Source organism: Limanda limanda, chromosome 5 (assembly GCF_963576545.1).
Source record: "Limanda limanda chromosome 5, fLimLim1.1, whole genome shotgun sequence".
Taxonomy (NCBI): domain Eukaryota; kingdom Metazoa; phylum Chordata; class Actinopteri; order Pleuronectiformes; family Pleuronectidae; genus Limanda; species Limanda limanda.
This window is the reverse complement of record NC_083640.1, coordinates 19,399,042-19,423,335: the sequence shown is the minus strand read 5'-3', so window position 1 is coordinate 19,423,335 and position 24,294 is coordinate 19,399,042. Positions and strand designations below refer to the sequence as shown.

The window sequence follows — 24,294 nt, the reverse complement described above, 5'->3', positions numbered from 1 at the left end:
AATTAATGAGTCTCAGCCTCTGATGATGATTCTGATGGGAATGGCGAGAGAGTGCCAGTGTGGTACCTGAAGATGAATCATCTGATGGGCAGATTGTGCTGGTGATTGAAGGAGGAGATGGAGTGAACTACAGCTGCTCCAGTTGGCAGGAGGATCGTGTTCTTGAGCTGAGACTGCGTGACGCACACCCAAAAGTTGTGCCTGCGTGACATTAATTCATGAATTACCAAACCTGCCACACACATCTCACCTGGGAGGACGTCCGTCCACCCTCGTGTTTGGCACAGGTGAATATGCAAACGTACATCGATGTGCCCACACACACACGCATGCGGAGGTGTCATCCCCCTCCATCACACTCCTCTCTTCTACTCAAACAGTTGATTCGCTCCCTGAAAGACAAGTGGTACTGACAGAAGTATGCGGTGAGCGCAGTAGCAGCAGCAGCAGTGTGTGTGTGTGTGTGTCTGCCAATAATGGGGTCCACACTCCCAGTTGTCATTTTATAACAGCTTGTAGACAAACTCATTACATCCAACACCTGCTCCCGTCACGTACACTGAGGGTGTGTAATTGTGTGTATGTACGTGTGCACTGGGAAGCGCTCGTGCAAATCGAGTGTATGAATTTGCTGTAATTTACCTTCATAATTTACCTTCAGTTGTCAGGTTATCGTGTGTGTGTGCGTTTGTTTGTTTACATTTGAACCACCTTGCTTTTCTGAATGAGCGGAGGGCCTTTCTTCTTTACTTGTGGAATTCTTTACCGTTCCCATGTGAGTCACAAGTGAGGAGCACAGCGGCTCCTTCAGCGCGAGTCCTTTTCCCAGGGGACGGCACCTAAGAGCTCCCAGACTCCAGCGTTTGTTGTCAGCTTAACAAGAAGACAGCCAGACTGCCAGCCCCTGACAGCCCACAGCATTGGAACCTGTTTAAAAGGTGACACCCAACTCCACCAAGTCTCAGCTCTCGGCCCATTGTTGCTGCTCCAGACCTTTTTCTTTCCTGCCTTTGTGCGTTTGACACTGGAGTAGAGACGTCCTCATTCAGAGGGACCTCTCAGACGTGGGACTGTGTCACTGTAATGGAGGGAAATTATCCTTAGGCATAAACAATATTCCCTTTGAGCTCCCGCTGCTGCTACAGTCATAGTTGGAGGTTATTCACAAATTAGGGCTAACTGCATTGTTGCACGCTAATTTGCAGCCTGACATTTAAAATTGATTCACACATACAGTGTGGCAGTGATTACTGTGATGGATGAATTTACAGGTGCCCCGATCTGAGCCGAGGTGCAGGTGACTACAGAGGAAATGACTATTCTAATTAGTTTAGCATATTTATCATTTACGCTTCTACAACTCGGTTCTTTCACACCTCAACAAGTACAAAGAAGCGAGAGCAGAACAATTTAACGCAAAGGTTGAAATTGAAAGCTTTCTCCTTGTATTTAACAGTTGATCCAGATAAAGGAAGAAATGGAGTTTGGTGACTAAGAGGGAAGAGAGAAATTTGGCACATGGTCATTGACTTGAATTACATTAAAGTTGTTTATTAACTATATCAGTCAATTCATTTTTCACTTTGTTGGTTCTGATTCAAATTATGAAATAGAAATAATAAATGAAACAATGATTAATCAAATAAGAAGCAGAGAATATATTTGTATTTATTTTATCAAATCTATAAAGTCCTTGCCCCGAAGTAAGGCAACAATCAAAATTCCTTTCTGCCGAAAATGTGTCAAAACCTTGGATTTAACTGGATAAAAAGTGTTTGTAGGGCCTGAAATAAAAATGCTGACCATTACCTGCAACGTCTCAAGTTCAATCCCGTTCGAGAACCTTTGCATTTCCTTCCCCAACTTCCTCTCCCGTCTATTCCTTCAATCTCTGCTGTTGAGTGTCACACCTTAAATAACCCCTCAAAGTATTAAGGAGTTGAAAAATCCTGAAATACGACTGCACATGACTCCATCAGATACCACAAAAGTTTTTTGTATGCGTGTACCATTCATTTTGTCAGTCAGATAACAACTGGTGAGATCCCCCGAGGTAGGAAAGATTAGTCACAGAAAACACAGAACATAAAAGCCAGAGTAAAAATGGTCAGGAAAAGAAACAGCCCAGACAAAGCTTCAGGTCTGGAACAAAAAGAGAACCAGGTTCCTACTGTACTGTTCATGTATTAGAAGCTGAGCCCCCGCATAATGGGACGGGGGATTAGGGGGATAATCCACCTCGTCTTTTTCTTTCCCTCCCATCCCTCGCTCCTTTTGCTTTTCTTCTCATTTTGCCCCTCTTACTGTTCTGTTGCTACGAGACGCGGACAAGGCAGCGCTAAAGAGAGAATCAGCACAACAATTAGTGTGTGTGCGTGTGTGCGTGCGTGTGCGGGTGTGTGTATTTCTATGTGAGACAAGTCCAAAGGGAATGGCTGAGAATAATTAGCTCCAGTCTGATGCCAGGTCAGCCTTTTTCTAGCATCAGACCTGACACAAAGCCTTGTGTATACACTTTTTGTGTGTGTGTGTGTTGCTGTGATTTTGTGCGTTGCGTTTGTGGAATTTCACGGTGTGTCTCTCAGCGTGCGCTCGCCTCTGCGTGGTCATGCTCTCATCCAAACTGTTTACGTTGAGGTGGACGCTGGCATACAACGTTGCCGTTACAGAGTTTATTCTTTCCCACTGCCCTTGACCAGTCTCTTAACACAGAGAGCGGGCTGATAAGAGAGGATTTACACACAATGCTGAAGCCATTAGCGTCTGGCTTTTTTCTCCCTCCCTCTCTCTGGGGCTTGTTTAGTGTTATCAGATCCACTGGGATGTGTGGATGGCAGATTGAATGTCCACAGCAATGGAAAAGGCCAAGGATGTCTAACCTCCCATTCACACGCTGCTAGCCTCATCAACAGAGGGCCCTTTGTTCCGCGGCAGTCAAGGAGATGGACAGTACAAGATAATTGCGTTCGGACAATAACCGTCTCCTCTGTTTGTTTGAATGTGTACAGTCTCTTTGGGATGAAATGGTAGATGAGTGTGTCTGTGTGGGAGGGAGGTAAGGACTGGCAGGGCGAGTGATTGTGTGTCTTTGTGCGTCTGCGAATTTTTCCATCTGTATGCATACAAGTATAAATGAATGGGCTTGATAACAGATTTGCGGAGCTGTGGCCAATAGCGAGCTGTCATTGTCTACCTGAGACGCTGAATCCGGACCGACGGGGGCTAGAGACAGTGAAGTCATAACCTGACTGATAAGATTCTTCAGGAAACGCCAGTAGACCCAGATAACCAGCAGAGATGAGGATGACAGGCAGTGGAGCTGAATGGCAGCATCTGAACCATTAGCTCTCATTTCCTCCCATGATCTCATTCCTCTTCTTGGAACATAAGAGAACATCATCCCACGTTCTCTTAGTTTGCTGCATTGAAGTCTGGAAGTATTTGTGTTCCACAAAACCTACTTAAAATGTTCAAACCACAAACAGACTCTGTGACGTCACCTAAATGCTTGTTCAGGGATGTTTTGAAGTTTGGTTTAATTGCTGTCACCGTCTCTGTTTGGAATAAGAAATCGTAAAGTTTGGAGAGGTAGGTTGAGCGTGGGCGGAGCCGAGGGTGTAAACAACCACAAGAATGATAGGTTGACATGCCTGTCAATCAAGCAGACACATACCTGGTGCATAGTGTATGATATATCGTGATGAAGCTCATAATGGTCAGTTGAAAGAATCCTTTTAAGGAATCTATGAAATCCTTTATATAATTAATATTGATGATAATTAATGGACTTCATTATTCAGTGGTGTTTACATTTTTTTGCCCTTACATCACCACTCTGACCTCAGTGCTAAAACATAAATGCTAATAAATGAGTAAGCCACAGGAATCATGAAAGTAGATCTAAGGTGAGAAACAGTATCTGGTTGCATTAGATTGCATGTTTATTAAATACATATGAATGTGTGCAAATGAATAATAATACACTCAAGACTTGAGTTCTCAAAACAGGCTAAAGATTATGTTTGATTATTTGTTCTAAAAACAGATATAACCATTTCTGATTATCTATTTTTTTAAGAGGCAAAACCTACAAAAAGAGAGAGGTAACTTCTTTAATCTGCATATTTCTTGCAATGTAATATGTCTTTTAAAATAGAGTCACAGTCCAGGCACCACTTTTCTGTGGAGTTGTGAACATCAGGCCACTTTCATTAGGGTTCATTAGGTTTTTCAAGATTTGCCCCCAGGTTGCTTGTGTGATTATTGGTATGAGAACTTATGTTCATTAAAGAAAGTGAGGTGTGTGTGTGTGTGTGTGTGTGTGTGTGTGTGTGTGTGTGTGTGTGTGTGTGTGTGTGTGTGTGTGTGTGTGTGTGTGTGTGTGTGTGTGTGTGTGTGTGTGTGTGTGTGTGTGTGTGTGAGAGAGACATCCTTCCGTCGTGCAGTGCTTTCAGTGCATTTTTAGATTTTCAATTACACACAGTTAAGATTTGATTTAGTTATATATTCATTTGCTTTTTTTTTTTTTTTTTTCCAATAACTTGCATCCAAGGGCCATTACTGAGATAATGCATTTTCTACTTTAGATTTTGCCTTTTAACATTTGTGGATGTCAAATACAAATTATGCAAAGGAGGGAAAAAAAGGACTAGATAGAATATTCTTCTAAAGCCTCCTGTCCAAAAAATGCTGTTAAAAACATATTTAACTCACAGTCTGTATTGTGTCAGATTTAAAACTGTTAAATTTTATGTGTTTTTTGCTGTTTTATTAGTGAAAGGATGATTTGCGGCCCGGCAGATATTATAGAACCGCCGCCTTGCATTGTCCGGGTGAACATTACGACCTCTTACCCAAAGCACGGCGCCTAATCTCGTCCCTCCACATGGCTCCCGGTTGTACACTATACTATTTAATACTAGACATTCTAAATTAAACACACTTCACAGAACGAGCTACGATGCACCGGCGCTTAATGTACTTCTTAAGGAATAGTAATGAGGGTCGGGGTGTATTGTTTTGGTTTGGTAATGAATAGAGTGGTCCGGGGGAAACGTCGTCCAGTGTTGTCAATTATCACCGTTCTCTATGAGCCATGCTTGACAGAGAAGAATCACAGCCGGCGCCTGGATCACTTTCTCACTCACTCCGCCTTTCCTTCCTCGCTGCTTCTCCCATTCACTCTCCAGAGCTTCAGCTGAGTCCCATTGTGCCTCCGTCTCTTTGAATCCCCTCCGCCTTTTCCTTTCAGACCCTCACCCTCTCCGTTTAAAGCTTGTTTATTCGGGGCTGCACCTTTTTCAGTGAGATTGTCAGTGTATAAATATATTAAGGTCATTTTAATATTTCTGCTGCACTTTGTCTTCTGCTCCTTGCCTCTCCCATCGGCCATATCTTCTTCCTCTTCTCTCGGCCATATCTTCTTCCTCTCCTCTCGGCCATATCTCCTCTCCTCTCCTCTCCTTTCCTCTCCTCTCATCTCCTCTCCATCGTCATATCTTCTTCTCCACAGAGGGTATACTGGGGTTGACAGGCAGTAAGCTCACAGTTGTAACCTCCCTGCCACCATGCCAGGCGCAGCGCCACTTGAGGGTTTGGCTGCAGATTGAATAGCTCCCAGAGATGTCATATCCAGACAGCCTCCCTGAATTACATTTCCTGGTCTTCCCTGCCTGGCTGCCTGCACGCCTCCACCAATCAAACATCCTGAGGTTGCTATGTGGCTTCCCACTGCAGTCTCACCAGATTCCCTCTCTCTTCCTTCCCTTCCCCTCTGTTTACCTCAACCACCTCACCATCTCTGGGGCGCATCCCTCACAGAAAATTATTCCTTCATCGCTTGTCAGGCGATCCAACCACTGTGAGGCAGACCAGCAGATGGGCGATCTGATTGGCTGTCAGCCCAGGTTTATTTCCTTGTTTTCGGGTTGTCAGATGAGATAAAACATTGTTCTGCCGCATTTGTCATGTCCTCTCTCCAGGGTTCATGAGAAATGAGAAAAGTTTAGGCTACAGGACATGTGGTGGAACAGATTGGCCCCACGGCTGTCAGAGGTGTCCCGCTGCATATTATTTTAAATTTATTTTCCTTTTTGACTTATGTTATTTTTGACAGTCGGCCTTTGTTACACACTTCGTTGCCACTTCACCTCAATTCTGCCAGAATTCAACAGCATTATTAGAAACTAACAGTTTTTTCATCTAGAATTTCATTTAGCTGTAAAGGAAAATAAGGCCAGGAAATAATGATCCTAACATTAAAGTACGAACAAATACTTGAAATGCTTAATAAACACTTAGAAGGAGGGGAATAATCGTAGCATGTGTTTGAGTCCAGTGCTCCTCGTTGTGGTTTTCCTGTAACTGTGTATGACCTGCTCTGGCCAGAAGGTGGGTTATGTGAGCTGGAGGAGGAAAGGAGCCCAGTGAGGTATTTCTTTTCTTTATTGTGAGGGAGAGGAGGACAGCCTTGACTCATGTAGCCGTCTCTCCATAAATTGATTAATGAGGAACAGCTTCATGTGGAAAACAGAGCGAATCACACACCGCAGATACACACTTGCCTACAGGAGTCGTGCATGAAAACACACACGTGACACGCACACACACACAACCTGCTTTTTGCCCTCTTTGGAAGTAAGTGAAGTTTGGCTTTGTATGTGAACAAACAGGTGGTGGATTGAACGGTCATAACCACACGCGCACACACACACACGTACATGAACACACACACACACATCTCAGGTGGTGAAGTGAGCTCCCATGCTGTGTGGATTTGAACCAAAGCCGAGACATAAAACTGAACTGGCAGACTGGGACTCGTACTACTCCAACCCTCCAGTCTGCTGCTTTGAGTTGAGCCTGTGTCTGTGTGTGTGCAAGGGAAAAAGATGTTTTTTGCTTTGTCGTGTGTGTCTTTGTGCACCAAACGTCTTTTTCAATCGTTTTTACCTCTGTTTTTCAGATCAGCCCCTCCAGTTTGTGGCAGAGGCCTTTCTCTGCACGTCCTTGAGTGTTAGCGGGATACTGGGGTGTGCTGAGGAGTTGCTGGATTACACAGAGTATTTTTGTAGCTTGAAGTATGTTCGGCTTTATGTGGGTGTATTATCACCCTGCACAATTAGGATCGCCCAAAATTTGTGGATGGTGACATCATCTCGCATGGCGGAGGCTATGAACTATGCACGGTCTGGATTTTTACTGTGCTAATGAGATGTGTTCACACGTAGTGAAACACACAAGCATACGAGCGGGCAAATACGTGTCATGGCAACAGAGTCTCTGTATCCCAGCATGCTGTTCTCTACGCATGCATGCGAACACGCTCACATGTCAGTGTAATGCTTATTGTGGTTGTTTATAGCAATGGAAATTAACATTCACTTCGGTTTTGTTCCGTGAGGGAGGGGTTGATACGGACTATAAATCTACTTGGATCCACGCACAGTGTCATAGCGCATTACGTACAAATTTGCTGCGGCTTTGTCTCGCAGTGATCATAATAGCAGACTATTCCGTCTACACACACATACACAAACTCACGCACAAGTTGGCATACAAATCCAAGCCACACAGCTCCCTGTGTTGCCTGTCTCCGGCCCATGCTGAGTGTGTAATGAGTGGAGCTTGAGTTAGATTAAGGCAGATATTGTGTGGCGTTGGAGGATTGGTTTCACTTTGAGCCTCAGTGTTGTGGCGGAGTGCACTCCAGAGCGTCTCCTGGCTCCTGAATGACCAGCGGGATCCCACTGTTAGTCTCCTGTCATTTGTCATTGCATTCTACTTGACACCGCTAATATGTCGAGGCAAACATGTACCAACCATTAGGGAGTATTTTTTTTCCTTTGGATATGCGAACGCATTCGTATACTGTATGGACACACGCTGGGATGAAATGAAAGGATGAGAAGCAGCGGTAAAGAGAAAAAATATAGCAGCGAAAGAAGAGGGGTTATTTTGGAAGAGAAAGCGAGTCTTCAATATGTGATGTGGTTTTTCTGCTCCTTTTAAAGCACATGGAGGGGGGGGGGGGTAGGAGGGGCAGTCATTGTGAGAGGAAAATGGTGTTATGAGGGCGAGGAAGTTAAAAGAGAGTGCACCGTGTTTAGAGAGCCGAGAGAAGGGAACAATGCCACGGAGAGAAAGAGAGGCTGAAAGACGGGATGTTCAGATAAAGGGGTGAAAGGCACTTGATAAGGGAAAACCACTGAGTGAGAGGAAGGCAGGGAACGAAGGAGGGAGATGAAGAAAGACGGGGTCCGAGGACTGTTATCATCTGGAATCTATCAAGAATAGATTGGCCACATGAAGCTGTCTATTAAAGCCTGTTCTTCTTCCACTGTGTTTTCCTCCATTTGCTTCGCAACCACCGGCCCTGGTCAATCGGCCAGAACACTAAGTATAAGATCTGTAAGAATAATGACTGTAATATCAATAGATACAGAGAGAAAAGAGAACAAAGGCCCATACATCTGGTTCTTTATCCTCTTCCTCATGCTCTCAGGTGGAAGTTCTGCTCATTGACATACATTCAATATTTGGTCCTTATTCTTCAAAGCAGGGAAAAAGGGATGATTTCTACTTCTAATAGAAGAAAATACAGATTTGGGGAAAACACACACACACACAAACACAGAAACACTTGAGTGTCAATATCCAGCCGGAGTCTGTCGGACCCTGTTGTGTTGAGCTGGGTTTGGACAAACTATTTGAAATGATTTTGGATTACATTTGGATCAGGTTCAGTCACTTTGGCTGGGCTAAACTTTTTTTTTTTGCTGCATGTGCCTGTATTCGGCAAAACATTGGGGTCTGGTCAGGTTCGTACATAAAAGACAGAATCCCTTTGAGAGGACTTAATGAAATCTGGTTAAAATTTAGATTTTCAAAACCCTGTGCTCGCACTCAAAAACATACCCTGCTTGTGCTTTGATTTCCTGCGCTTTAGCTTCAGCTCTTCCCATCACGCTGCTTCTCTACGAGCGTGAAACGTCTGCTCTGGGATTTCCCGTCTCCAAATGAAATTGCCCCGCTTTGAATCCATATCATGAAGCACATACAGTCACAGAAGTACTGACAGATAGTAAATGCTGTTTGGAATAATATATAATACACAAAATTTAAGAAAATTCCTCACGAAAAAGAAAAGAAAAAACTCAAAATGGGATTTAACCCCACTAAAAGGAAGAGAAGCTGTGCTCCTGATTATGAAACTCAAATCTTTTTTTAAATCAAATTTGTTCTTTTTATGTTCAAGATCAAAATATCCAGATTATTTTAGGGGAGCGAGGTGATATAAAAATAAAAAAAAGATTACAAGAAGCCATAATTATACAGGTCTATAAACAGAATTACCCCCCCCCCACTCGGCCCTGTCTCCTCACCCTCTCTCCTCTGTCCTCTTGCCTAAGCTCTGTCTGCTTAGCCAGTGATAAGCCACTGGAGCGTCGCCGGCTTGAGACTGCTTCAACAAATTCACTTTGCTATCAAGCTAATAGGATTTGCTGTCTTCAGCCCATGCTAAAGATGGCATCTTTGGATACGAGGGGGAAGAGATAAGGTGTTGGTGATGGAGAGGCGTTACACGAGGCCGAGAAGACAGGAACTTTTGAGGGGGGGGGGGTGGTAAAGTACGATCTCCTCACTTTCTCTTGGCTCAGGATCAAACGGCGCGTTCCTTTGGGAGAATTCATTTAGGATTCTGGCTTTTTCAAGGGGCGTTTGGGCCAATGAGCTGGTGAGCCAGGCAACATCTGTTTCCATGAATACCTAATGACTGTGTGTCGCCAGAGTCAAACGCCTGCTCGGAGAGAAGCTCCCACTGTTATTACCATCATAGTTATTTAGCCACCGCTTTCTCATTAGGATCTTTCTCCCTCCGTTCCCCATGAAGGGAACAATTGGATTAGCTGCTACTTTTATACAGTGTAAGCCGGGGCCCTCTCCCAACACTGCATAGTGTAGTGTGGCCATGTGTGTTTTACTGGTAAAGGGTAATACTTTAATATTATGATAACGCCACCAAGGGAATGGGAAGACATTACATGCTGTACATCAGACAGGAGAATCCAGTGTTAATGTCTGGTAGGTGTAGGTGTGAGGGAGCAGGAATCAGGGGCGAGCGAGGCCGTAAGCTGCTGACATCAAACCTGGTGGTTGGAGGAAGTGTCAGCTGTTTGGTTTCACAGTCCCGGAGCCTGGCGTTCTGTGTAATAACAGCTTCTGAGACGGTGCCTCTGTTTTATGTTGCGGAGTTAAAGTGCTACCCTTGCACATGTTGCCATGGAGACGACAGCAGACTATATGGGTCACGGTCAGGTCAATGTGGGCTCTCCAGACATCGGGCCAAAGGTCAAGAGTCAGGAGTGATTGTGGCTCAGCTTCAGGTTTATACAGGATGTACTGGAGGTTTTATCCTGTTTGAAATGAAATGTTGAACCTTTAAAAAACCTGAAGATGCATAGAGCTTGAGCGTTTGGCCAATGAAAATTTGCTTGTATGAGCCTTTGATATATTGGTATCGGTTTATTTACACCAATATACAATTTACAATAATATACAGATTTAACAAGGAGTAGTTAGAAATATATCTTTATTTTCCTAGTAACAATTCAAATTAAATTTGTAATAAAGTTAAAGATTAAGCTATTAAATTATATTTCTTTGTCACAAGGGGTTTATAACTACATCTCAGGAATTATACTGAAATTGTTTATTGATACATTGGTTTCAGAAAGTTTGCACTCCTCTAATATTGGTATTGGTCGCCAAGACTCCATATCAGTCGAGCTCTAGCACATAGTCACCTTTTCCAGACGTGCTTCTGTACTGTATGCATACGTGTGTGTGTGTGTGTGGTATTGATGACTCTTCTAGCAGACATGTTGAACTAGTTTCATGGAGGACCTAACGTCTCGTAAAATGATGGGAGTGTGATGATGTGATGTGGCCTAGCTCTGGTTGTAATGCGGTTGTCGCTCTTGATCCCTTTATTGCACTTATTCCTTTCTTCTTTTGTGCTCGTTCCTCGAGTCTGTGCTCTCTCTCTCTCTCTGTCTGTTCTCGTCCCCCGTGCTTGGGTTTTTCTTTTTTTCTTTGTGACATATACTTTTAGTCACAGGCTGAGTCTATTCACGTTTCACTCTCGGTAGGAAAATACAATTTTTATAACTTTTGAGGGAAAGACACTGTACGACCTCAGTGACAGAACCTACAGTTTGTGGGAAAAAGGGAACTAAAGGATGACAGATGCCACGCCGGAAAGCACAGACTTCCACCATCGATCAGCGGCCCTGTTCAGTTCCGTATCTACTGTCTCTGCTCTCTGCGAGTCTTTAGAACAGTGTGAGTCCATTGATTCGGCTTTGTCGTCCCGGTGTGTGTGCTGCTGGTAAACCAGTGCTTCTAATGAAACTGAGTCCATCCAGCCAAGCTGCAGGCCCATTGAGCAGTGGCACCAAAAAACCCTAACAGCTCATTCGTTCCCAACAGGAGTCGACTTATGAGGCAAATTCGGCGTAATTAAAGCCAGTCCCTGTAATTGTCGAATTCCTCTCTCTATCGTAGGGGTGAGGAAAATTACACACTGCACTGTGACTTGTTGGACCATTGTGCAGAATTTGTTGTTGTATAATTCAGTGGCCTCCCTACCACTCCATCCTCACTCCCTCCTTCCTCCCCTGTGTTATCTTCATCAGCCCTTTCCTCTCCTCCTCTTCATATCCATTAGCCTAATGAACACCCTCCAATTTCCTGACAACGGGACAAACAGGGGTGCACAGCATTGCTCTTGTCCTTTCTATCTGTATGTGTGTCTGTGCGGCATGCACGTGTGTTCGCCTGTGTGTGTTTGACGGAGAGAATGTGTTGGTAAAGCTCTCATTAAAATAGATGGCGGTAATCAAAGTGCAGAGCAATTAGCCATGGCTGAGTGGGCGGAGGGTGTATACCAGTGTGTTAGCGTGTGCCACTGTGTCAGGCCCGTTGGTAAACATGCTGATAGTTCACCTCTCCCCCCCGTGCACGTGGACACGGAGCAGAAGAGTTACGACTCGCAGCCCTGGGGGGGGACGGTCACCTCGATTTATCACTGCAGTCAAAATGGCTGTTTTCTTCAGCGCCTGAAACAAGACTCTGTTATTAGCTGGTGGTTATTGGTCGTATCATCTGCTCTGGAGAAATGACATTTAATCACAGAGACATACAGTTTGTTTTATGACTGGAATCCAGAGTCATGTTATTTTCTTATCAATATAGATCTGTTGAGGGAGCTTGTGAGACCTTCTTTTTCTTATAACAAGATAAGAACTTTGTCATTAAAATTGTTTTTAAATCTGTTCTAATCTATTACCTTCCTTCTAAAGCTTTTTTAGAAACTAGTGTCTCCTGTTGTGCTCATGGTCAAAATAAAAACATGCCTTTTTATACTTGTTTGACAAAAGAATTTGGATAACAAGTTTATTTTGTAGTGAAACCAAAGCAGACGTTCTCCTTCGTGATCCCAATGTGATATTCATTTGCTGTGTGAAAGGATAAATTGTAAGTTTTCTGCTTATCCAAAAAAAGACCTCAAGGCTAATTTAAGCTTTAGATGACAAAATCAAATACATAGACACAGTGCTGAAAAGTCTAAAGGAGTCCTGATCGACCTGACTTTGACAGAAATAAGAGAAAACAGATGTACCCACTGCTTTTCATTCACTACAGTGACATCTATCAAGGGCAGCCATCTCTAACCTGTTTGCCTCACATAGGCAAAGCTTCAGTAACCTTCTCTGCACACACACACACACACACACACACACACACACACACGCTCAGGCAAACACACTATACACACTCGTTCAGGCACAAACACAGTTTTGTCAAGTCAGACCTGAGGCTCTGAGTGTTATCTCCTTCTGCCACGGGGCAGTGCTCTTCTTCTCCTGAGTTATTTATTGTGTTTTGGCTGCAGCGGTCTGACCACGGAGGCAAACAGGTGCCTGGCATTGCTTTGCAGTTGTTCATTTACAGGTGAAAGTCTCAGTTGCATGTCATTGGGGGAATTGGCTCAGCAGCGGCAGAGGCCGAGCGTGGAACCACCACAGTTTCCGAGGAGCGGCTTCAAACTGCTGTTTGTGCATGTGCATCACGGAGGGCCCGTCAGCGTTGGCAAGGCAACAGGCTGTCCATTTGGATGAGCTTCAAGTGAATAACTGCCACTTAACCTCACAAAGTGCTTAGTTGGCTTTTCCCTCTGGTTTTTGATGGACAAATCGACTGTTTTGTGACTGACGCTTGTTTTTGCGGATGTTGAAAGTGGCGGCTGATATTGGACGAAAACAACATCCATGACGTTACAGATTTATTTCTATCAAAAATAAGTTGAGAAGTGAAACATTTTTGACGTCGGAACTATTTAATGATCATTGACCCAGAGGTTGACTCATGCTGTCCCTGAATTGGAACTTTTGCCACTTAGTGGAGCACAAGAAATGTTTTATCCTGCAATTACAGCTGGAGAAGAAAGCTTCAAACATTTAAGGAACCAAACCTTGACTGAGGACGGGAGCAGACAGCGGCTCACAGAGTGGCCCCGGTGCTTTCAGTTAGTTGGCCTGCAAACGTGTGCTCTTTCTGTGTCGCCTAGCCCTCCCCAGACAAACAGAAACGCACAGGTTGGACAGGATATCTGCGGATGATGGGCATTTATGGCTCCAGTTATGACCCCATCGGCACATTTTTGAGCGGGCCGATGACAAGCTGCTGGAATGCCCCGCCGTTTTGCAGAGTCGTTTGAAAACATGATTAACGGTGGTGGAACACAATAGGAATGTGATTCTCACTTGAGCCGTGGGTATGGCAGGCTAGCCTGGGAAATCATCCAGGCCCTAATTGCTGAAGCAGACCCTGATTCAGACAGCTGGAACACACACACACACACACACGCTCAAACAGAGCCCTAATAAATAATAAAAAGTGTATCGTACAGTGTTGGCTTCTGGATTTATAATTATGTTGTATCAAATAACAAATATAATAAATCTGTGAACTTTTTGCCACTGTTACATTAGAGCTAAAATAGTATTTTAGGGGAGTTTTTTTTTACGTGTAAGTCTTCTTTCGTAACGCATATACACATTTTTCATTTTATTTTGTTACATATATATCAGAACAGCCTTATTGAAAAAAGAGTCGTACAAACATTCTGGTACTTGAATTGGAAAACCGAATAACATGTTCCCACTCATACAATAAAACTTGTATTGCTTGGTTTTGAGATTCCTGCTTTTCCTCACTTTAATTGATTTGCTTACTGAAGGGCTCTCGTGAGCTATTGGAATTTTTGTTAGATCCATTTATATTAGCCCAATGAGGAAAACGTTTTTTTGTTGCTTTTGTCCAGAGGATTTCCCAAACTTAGTCCTGTGCATCCTCCGAGGAAGCGGTGCTCCGCTTTCTGACACGTCCGTATAGATTTATAGACGATATAAAGAAAATTTACAGCAAGAATCATTTTTGCAAGCGCGTTCTCCACAGAAGTATAAACCACCGTCTTGCCTCGCCCCCGCCTCTTCCCTGCCCCGCCCTTCCATTTCATTAAGTCTAAAGACAGCCGTGGAAGTCTGAAGTCTTGTCTGTCACCACGGCCGCCACCTCCCCCCTACTCCTGCCTTTATGTTTTCAACCTCTCCCCAGACCTTCAGCTGCTTTTCTTTAAACATTTCATGCTTACTTTCTTTCTTTTTCGCTCTCCTTTCTCAAAAATCATCCATTTCTATTTCCCTGCTCCCTTTGTGTGGCCAGACAGCCGTGTAATTGTGGGCCGAGCGAGGAGTGGGGATGAGACGGGGCCTTGTGTTGGTCGGCACCGTGCTAGTGTACCTACCTACAGCCATTCTCCCAGCAGTGGCTTTGTTCCTGCCTCCATTGTGATAGGCTGTAGCTAAAGAGAAGCGCTACACATGTTGTTTGGCTGCAAGTCTCTCTGCAGCCTTTGTGATAAATATGGTCCTCTGTTTCTCTCAAGTGTCGTATTCTTCCTGCCTGTCTGCGCGGATACCTCTGGCTGTGTTGCATAAAAGAAGATTAGCTTTACCTCTGAGAGAGACACACAAACAATACACACTGTGTAATGACGCACACACAAACAACAACATGGTTGTCTCTCACTGCGACGCTAGGGGCCTGTTACGAGATTAATTGGCACATTTTTAACCAGTTTAACTGGAAAATGTGGTAATACTGCTGCACAATAAAGAATGTTGTGTATATGTTGATCACCTCCCGTCCGTTTGTTTGTTGTTTGGTTGGTTTGTTTGTTTATTTGCGATGTTACTCAAAAACTCTTAAACGGATTATCATGAAACTTGGTGGAATGATACATTATGCTTCAGTGAAGAACCCATTAAATGTTGGTGTGGTCCAGATCAGGGAGTGGATCCAGGGCAATTTTTTCCTTTTCTTTAACATAGAGAGAATTTTCGCTCGATTGAATTTAAGGGTTGAGCCTGTTGGTCCTTGGCAGATGTATGTGCTCTACTTGATATCTGTAAACGTATTTCACGAGTATTTCACCTGAATTTAAATGATTTGAAAATGTGTATCAGAGGAATGCTACATTGTCAGAATGAGTTAAAATGAATGAAAATAACAGTAACTAAAAAGGAGAGCAACAATATATATTTGAATAATTTAGATCATGATCATGGCACCAAGATCATTGGGTGCAATCAAACAGTGAGGCCAGATTAAGAACTGATCAGTCGGCTTTTTCAAGGTTAAACCTCCTGTTGTATTACATGCACACACACAAACACACACACAAATGTTTGTACTTCTATCTTGGTGAAGTCACTCATTTGCATAATGCATTCACTAGCCCCTAACTTGAACCTTAACCATCACAAATAAATGCTCAATCCTAACCATGACCTAAACCTCATTCTAACCGTAACCCTAAAACTAAGTCTTAACCCCTAAACAGTCCACTAGAGGTGGGTCAGAAGATGAGCCTCGGCCAAAATTTCTGTAGGTTCTATGCTCAAAATGGTCCTCACAAATATATCTGTACACACATACAACACACACACACACACACACACACACACACACACACACACACACACACACACACGCACACGCGCACACGCACACACGCAGAATTTGGTCAAGCAGCTTTAAGTCAGAGTACAGATATTCTTGTGGTCGGTCGCTGATTTTCTAAGTGCTTATTCTCTTTTTGTCCTCTGTGTTCAAATGCTGGTCAAGGCTGCATAAGTGGCCAGGTTACAGAAGCTCTACAGAGTGAATTTTAAAAAGCTTTTATATTTTTCTGAGGCGTTGAGGATTCACTTGAGCGAAGACAAACCTACCTGGCCTTGACTTGAAAGTCCATTTCCCTATAACCCCCAGTATAGCACGGATACGATTTTATCCTCTGATAATGGTGATCTACCGTCTCCCATTTATTATTCAAGAGCTTCTCTGAGTTAATAAAAAGCCTATTTACAATGAGGCTATTCAGTGCCCACATATAGCAAATTTAATTCCATAAAAACAAAAATGTGTGTATACAAAATCTAAATTCAAGGCTTCTCAGTCATTTCCACATTTCCACTATAATCACATATACAGTTTGGCTAATGGAGCTTTAGCTCATCATACCTTTGTGCCTCATTTACATGTAAAGACCCAGGAAAATGCTTTTGGTTAATCACAAGATAAATGAGCGCTGATGTAGTCACCATGGTTTCACAGTAACATTACTGAGTTTCCCTCTTTAAAACTCCATGGGAAGAGCAATTAGGCATCAGCCCCACAATTTACTGCATGTTTTTCTCTGGATTATATGGAAGATTGGCTGCGTCTGGCTCTTTAAGTTGCTTTGCACTAATTATTAAATGGTAACTTACTGTTATGAGCAGTTTACATTAAAGCCCGGTAATGGAGTAACAAACCTCAACCCTCTTTCAGGTAGAAGACCCGTTACACCCGTGAGGAGCCAGTCTTATTTTTTTCTTTTCTTCTTTCCTTACTACAATTCAGCCTCTCATCCTTCAGCGCCGCGTCGAACAAAGGAAAGATTCTTTGGCAGGCGGCGTGTGCTGGCTGGCAGGAAAATAGAATTAAACATAAAAGATGTTTCAGGGTTAAGCAAAAGTCCTCGAGGTCCAGTTGTGTGGGTCCAGTAATTCAATTTAGTGACAAAATGTGTGTACGACTTTGTGTTTAACGATGAGAAATTCATCCCCCCTCACCTCCCCACCCTAAATCCCAGGCGAGGAGCGCCAAGAACCCGAACCCGAAGTTTGATTTTGTTTGTGTGCGACTGTAACAATGAGATAGAGAGAGGGAGTGACAGCTTTATTGTTTACCTCTGGCTGTTTGTGCCGACAGCGTGGTGACGGTGAGCCAAACACACACTGACCCCTGATGAAGCTCCCTCAGTCCTCTCTCTCTCTCTCTCTCCCCCCCTCTCTCCTGCCTGCCGGTCACACTAATTGCTTAAACATGCGGCCCTTTAGTTGTCATGGAAACTGGTTTATTGTCATTTTATTGGAAAAAGGTGGCCTTGAGCTGTATATTAGCTGGCGACATAAACCCGACAAATGCTTTTTCTGTTTTTTTTTTTTTTTTTTGTATTATCTTTATGTATCGACTGTATAATATTCTTAAGAGCATCTTTCTACCCATGTGGTGGCAGAGACAACGTTCTCGACTTTATTGCCTCGTTCACTTTTAATCATCGTTTAGACCTCGTCGTCTCTCACTCCTTCATTTCCCTCATCTTTCTGTTATCCTTCAAAATCATCCGAATTAACCCACCCTTCATTTCTGGCATCTTGCAGCCTCTCCTCCACGGCTCCTCTCCTTCACTGCTTCCTCTCCTTCACTGCTTCCCTCCATGCAACTTCTTCTTTCCCCACTCCTCCGTGATTCTCTCTCGTTTCCTGACACATTTCCATCATCTCCCACCCTCTAGTTTCCCCTGTTATTTTTCCTCTTTAACTGCATATCCACTCCTGTCCCATCTCTTTTTCCCGATCCTCAACTCCTCATTACTCCATCAGCTCCATCATCCATGTCTTTCCTTCTTCTCCATCCATTTTCTTCCCTCCTCATCTTCTCCACCGCTCTCCTACATTTGTTTTTCTTTCCACCAAAGTATCTAAAAAAGTAATTTCCCCCCTTTTTCTCCTCCTAATCCGCCCCTTTCCTGGTGTTTCCTCCCTTTTCTAATCAGCACCAGCTCCGGCACCTTACCACCCTGTTGACTTGCTCTCCCCTCTGCATCCTAATGCCTTTCTCCTCCACGTTATCTCCGGTGGCGTTGCCTCCGTCTAAATGTTTAGTATTCGCACCATGTCCGACCAGGCCTTTTGTCACATGCCCTGTACATTATTGAAAGCGAGCAGATCACTAATTCATGTCAGCTGAGCCTTGTGGGGTTTGGGTGGAGGTGGGTGGGAGCTTGTTGCCTCCTGACGGGGCCTTTCATCTGGCTCGAACCACCTCGTAGCCACCACATCCCACACCTCTGCTGCCTCCGCCCTCATCTCCTCCGTGCTCTCGTTTTACGTCTTCTCGCTTCACCCTCCATTCCTCTCCTCTCTTTTCCTCCATTTTCCCCTGTCAGTGTCCCATGATGTAGCCCATTCTGTCTTTGTTCAACCACTATCTGCTGTATAGAGATTTCGACCCACTGTAGTCACTTTCCATCTCTCCTCACTCCCTCCCTCATTCATTGAAGTCTAATCTAATTGCTTTTCCTCTGACCCTGGGGACCCGTGCGCAGTGTAACAAGCTCCCAGCGGATGCTCTCTGCCTCTGCCTTCATCGCTGCATCCCTGAGTCGCTACTTTCTTTTCATCTGTTTCCTCATACCGTCTCTTCCTAGTGCATTCATTCATTAGCAGCACTAATGCCATAGCCTCAAGACACACAGCACCATACTGTGATCCGGCCGGCTTTGCTGAATCTAATCTTAGGTTGGCCGCAGAACAAGGTTGGGTCAGAAAGGACCAATTGCAACAGGTTTTTTATTGTCTGTGTTTGTGTGGAGTTTGTATAAGTCACAGAATGAGCCATGGTAGAGAAAAAAACGAGTGGTGGATAGAACACGGGAATCAGGAGGGAAAGAGGGTAAAATAAACCAGGGAGAGGTTGTGAAAAAGTAGGAGATGGCACAGTATCATGCCGAGGCGCACAGGACTGTACGTTAATAGAAAAGGTGAAATATGAAGATAGCAGATAGACCAGTGCATATTTTAACAGCTTTGGTTTCACTCAGAAAAAACAACAGGATTTTAGAAATATGACACAGATCCTTACTCTTCTTCCCTCATCGATCCCCCAGTGTGACATGTCGCACATCAAGCGACATCCATGAAGTGTCACCTTAAACAAAACCTGAAGCAAAAAACACACAAGCTTTCAAATCACGATGCGTTCGAGAGGCTCTGAATTTTTAAAGCGCTGAATTCCCTGGATTCTATTTTGTTTCCCTTTAGGCATTAAACAAAATAAACATGGGAAAACAAGTCGTTCCAACGAGTCCTCACACGTCACGCTTGATCTACGGTGAGATTAGCTAACGGATAAAGAGTGAATATGAGCAGTGAATTTCAGAATAAACTCAGTTGTCAAGTCACGTTGCGTGGAAGTGCAGATCGGAGTCTTAGACACCACAAACACCTCCATGTTGTTCCCAGATTCACATGAAGTGAAACTCAATGACAGCAGACGGCTCTACATCACTTCTTGAACGTGAGAGCCATACAATACGTGTGCGCTTGAGCTCTTCTTTTTTTCTCCGTCTCATAAATATTCACGACAGAACATCAGCATTAAGATCAAAACATTTACTCCTGAAGGTTAATAGGTCAAATGCGCTGATCAGAATCTAGTTGTTGCACACACTCCTCTCATTAGAGACATTTAAAGAGAATCATTTGATACAGATACTCTGATCTTCCCCCCTGGCCCTCCCAAGTGTATACTCTCTCTCTCTCTCTCACACACACACACACACACACACTTCACACACATTATATACACACACACACTTCACACATATTATACACACTCACGCACACTTCACACACACAAACACTGTGGGTCCTTTGGGCTCAGGCACTGGGCTGAATGCAGATACAGGATCTCTCTTTGAAGTGAGCATGCTCGCTGTAAAACTGTATGTGTGTGTGTGTGTCTGTGTGTGTGTGTGTCTCTCTCTGTGCGCGCACTCAAGCTCACATGCACTCCTGCTGTGTTTGTGCCTGCTCCTTTAATCTGATCAGGTGTTTAATTATTAATGTGTGTTAAAAGAAGCAGAGGCAGAATATGTGAACAGTTATGACCCTGCAGCTGTACTTTTTAACCTTTACTGTGAAATAATTCAACATGTGTGTGTATGTGTGTGTGTGCGTTTGTTCCTGTACTTATATTTGTGGAGAGCATAGACCCTACAGAGTGAGGACATTTTTGGAATTGGCTGTTTGACAGTAAAGACTTGGTTTTAGGGTTAGAATTAGGGTTAAGTTTAGGGTGAGGGGCTAGGGAATGTGTTATGTCAATGAGTGTCCTCACTAAGATAGAAGTACAACTGTGTGTTTGTGCAACCTACAGCGTTACAGAGAGCTGCTGTATGTGTGCATGCATTGTGGCATTTTCCAAAGTTACATCCGAGCAAAAGAGAAAAGCAATATATTTGGACGCAGACGCCTCAGGTGACGCTTTCAACATTCCTTCTTTCTCTGTGTGTCTCTGTAGGTGTGTGGAAATCATCGCCAAGGAGGGGAGGAGTCTGAAGGAGCTCTATCTCGTGTCCTGTAAAATCACAGACCACGGTAGGATACTTTCCATCGCTGTCCCTTTGTTGCAGTCAACCTCTGATATTATAATCATGACTATTATTACCCACAGCCTCTGCTGCAATTCAGGACCCATTCAATTTTACAATTCGCCCCTTATGAGACCGACAAACAGTAAAAGTCTTATTGAAAAGTTTTGCACACAATTAAGCATTGTTGGGTGGATTTCTCCTCGGAGCAGTTTTGACATGTTTCTACTTTACAAGGCAGGAGGGTTTTTATGTTTTTTCTTGTGTTTATGAATCTGAGGTATTTGTGTTGTCTGACAGAAACATCAAGGTGTTTTCCTTGCCAGCCTTTAGCAACGTCTCACCTTTTTATTTCATTTTGTTTTTATGTGCAGTACCTCTTTCTTCTATTTTGATTCAGCTCTGCCATATGTTTTGAAGAATATTTGAGTGTTAAGTTCAATACACAGTTGAAGTATGTCAGTACAGAGGCATCAGGAGTGGACTGTTTGCATCAACTATTTGATACCTTGTTTTGCATTTGTTCTGTGTGTGTGTGTGTGTGTGTGTGTGTGTGTGTGTGTGTGTGTGTGTGTGTGTGTGTGTGTGTGTGTGTGTGTGTGTGTGTGTGTGTGTGTGTGTGTGTGTGTGTGTGTGTGTGTGTGTGTGTGTGTGCGCGTGCGCGTGCGCGTGCGCACCTTGGGAGTTCCACAAAGGAGAGCCCACAGCTGTGCAGCCAAAATTATTTTAGAGTCTCCAATTATTTCAAGTGATCCTTGATGAGAAAAGATATCAAGTTCTCATCAAGTCATCTTTTCAAATAACAAATTACCAACTATCCACATTGTGGTTGAAACTTAATTCTGTCTAATGTCTTTTTCTTCAGTTTGATTGTCAGAGTAAGTTTAATTTGACTTTTCTTTTAGACAAGTGGGATGTTTTATTCCTTCTTGCTTTTATATCGGGTTAAATCATCGTCTGAATAAATCCCCTTTTCAAAAATTGCACAAAGGCTCCACTGAGATAAGAGGTGAACCAGCCAAAGGCTTGTTCGTTCCATGGTATTTGCTCAAGAGCTTAGAGTCTGGGTCGGGAGCTGTTGTTGTTGTCGGCCTGGAAAGGCTACTGATGCATGTTTAATATTTGGATGTACAGATTGAGTTGTGTCATTCTCTATTACAGTCTTTCCTGCATAGGGGCTGATGTATGATATGTGCTGTAAACCCACATGTTGATCTATTTGAACACATTGATTCATAGAAACGTGTTGCAGTTGTTTCACTTGTCTATCTTGATTTCCACCTCACTTGTTTAACTGTATTTGGTAAATGTGGTTAGATTATATATACATCTCAAACCAGTGCACTAAAACGTGTAGAGAAAGAATGTTCGGAGAAGTCACAAAACCTGCAGGAAACCCTGGACTGTGATGAGGTTTTCAGTGTAAAACAAAGTTTGGAAAAAGTTTGAATGACTAGTAGTTCCTTCAAGCAAATTTTAATGCGCATTCAGGTCATTACAGTTTGAATATTAACTTTTCCTCCCTGGTTCGAAAAAATATTCAAATTGTGAATATAAAAAAAGTGACTGCTCTCTCTTGTGTGAACGCCCACAGAAGCTCTGAATGCTCAGTGAGCAACTATCTTAAATCAGGCAGCATTTTGGAATGAGGTATCCAGTTTTTCCGCAGACATACATGACCCAATCCGATCCATTCCAAGCTGCATCATTATATCTGTCTGAATCAGATGTTAGAGACTCCTGCAGTTTCATTTTGTACTTAGAGAGGCACCGCAGTCAGCAATTTACCACTTTCCTGACATAGCTGACTTCATATAAAGTTTGGGGAATCTAGTTTGCCCTTCATCTATTTCTCCTCATAAACCACTATTCTGTTTTAGTTGTACGGTAGTGACAGCAGATATGGGAAAAAAAAATATATGGAGAAAAAAATAAATGCCATGCATTGATTGCCCAAGGTTTCCCAAAGGAAGTTGTGATTCTGTCACATGTGGTGCCGCAGAGTGGAGGCTTGCTGCCAGAGCCTGTGAGTTACAGTGACAATAATCGCCTTGACCTCTCTGAACTTGAACCTTAGCTGTGTGTGTGTGTGTGTGTGTGTGTGTGTGTGTGTGTGTGTGTGTGTGTGTGTGTGTGTGTGTGTGTGTGTGTGTGTGTGTGTGTGTGTGTGTGTGTGTGTGTGTGTGTGTGTGTGTGTGTGTGTGTGTGTGTGTGTGTGTGAGAGAGGGAGAGAGAGAGAGAGAGACATTACGTGGGCGTATGTCCACTGGTGTTTGATTAATGACTCCGAGATCACAATTGTACATTAAACCTGGAATGCACACAGCCACCCCCTCTTTCTGTATGTCTCTCTAATCATTTTGACCAAGATGAATTGGTGACATCTGATCTTCTTCCTTCACTAATGACCCCTCTGGCCCTCTTCGTCTGGTGATTGGGTCTGTGTGTATTTATACGCGTGTGTGCGTGTATGTCCTTCCAGAATAGAGATGCCTGTTGCAGGAGCTCTGTGCTCTAACAAAATGATTGGTGGATTTCCTGCTTCGCTCTCCGATAAATTAAATAACAGAAATGAGATTTTACATCTGCCAAGCTGGCCGCTGTTCGTTTTTCCGCCCATCTCCTGTGCTAATTATTTTTATTAATGGCCTCTCTGAGTGCATTTGAGATGTCCACAAGCCTCTTAGGTTGTGAGTGTTCTGTTTTTCCCCTCCCAGCGTTGCTTCCTGTGTGATTTTATAGAAGCTTTGAGGACAGACAGAGAGAGACATAAAGACAGGTTTAGATGACAGAAAGAGAGAGCGAGGCAACATGTAATTTTACTCCCAGTGCAGATGGTTTAAGAGATTATTTTGTGAGGCAGAGGAAACAAATGGAAAAAGCGAGGATAGAGCTTTCTGGGTGTAATGATCTTACTGAAAGCCCTATTATCTCTGTGGAAAAAAGAAACTTCCTAGACTTCTGTCTCTTATTCGTCAAACAACAGGGACAAATTGGCTTAATAACATTTTGCTTGGAATCAGGAAAGAAGTCTAGAGACTTGTTAAACACCTGGTTTCTTTAATGCACGCCGTTAATGAGATTTATGCTTTTCATTTCCGCTGTTTTTTCACACCTGAAGCGTATGATTGATGATGGATAATGGTTACGCCAGCAAAGATTTTGTTAGATCTCTAAAAGCTTTCCATCCGGATTTACTCTGTCTATCATAACACGAACCCGCGCTAATTAATCTTTTTGTTCGAATTGGTCTTGTTTTTTCAAAAGCTGCTTACAGCTGCCACATTCACGGCTTGTGTCGTATGAGACCATTAAACGAGCTCATCGAAAGGGGCAGAAAATTGTTAGTGATGAAGGAAAAGTCCATTCAGAATATAAAAAGAAAAGATGATGAAAATAAAGAGGTGAGCAGTAATGAAAAAGATGAATAAAAGACCTTAACCTACAGTTAGTTATGAGGAACTGTTCAT

The 24,294-nt window shown here is 43.4% G+C and overlaps 1 protein-coding gene across 1 annotated transcript in view; it reads left to right on the top strand.

Annotated features, from left to right (window-relative positions):
* The window catches only part of fbxl17 (F-box and leucine-rich repeat protein 17), a 214,226-nt gene that overhangs the window by 125,101 nt on the left and 64,831 nt on the right, over positions 1–24,294 (top strand). Inside the window, exon 9 of the mRNA XM_061071280.1 lies at positions 20,755–20,831. Within this exon, the coding sequence (XP_060927263.1) occupies positions 20,755–20,831 (77 nt within the window). The remainder of the gene's footprint in view (positions 1–20,754; positions 20,832–24,294) is intronic.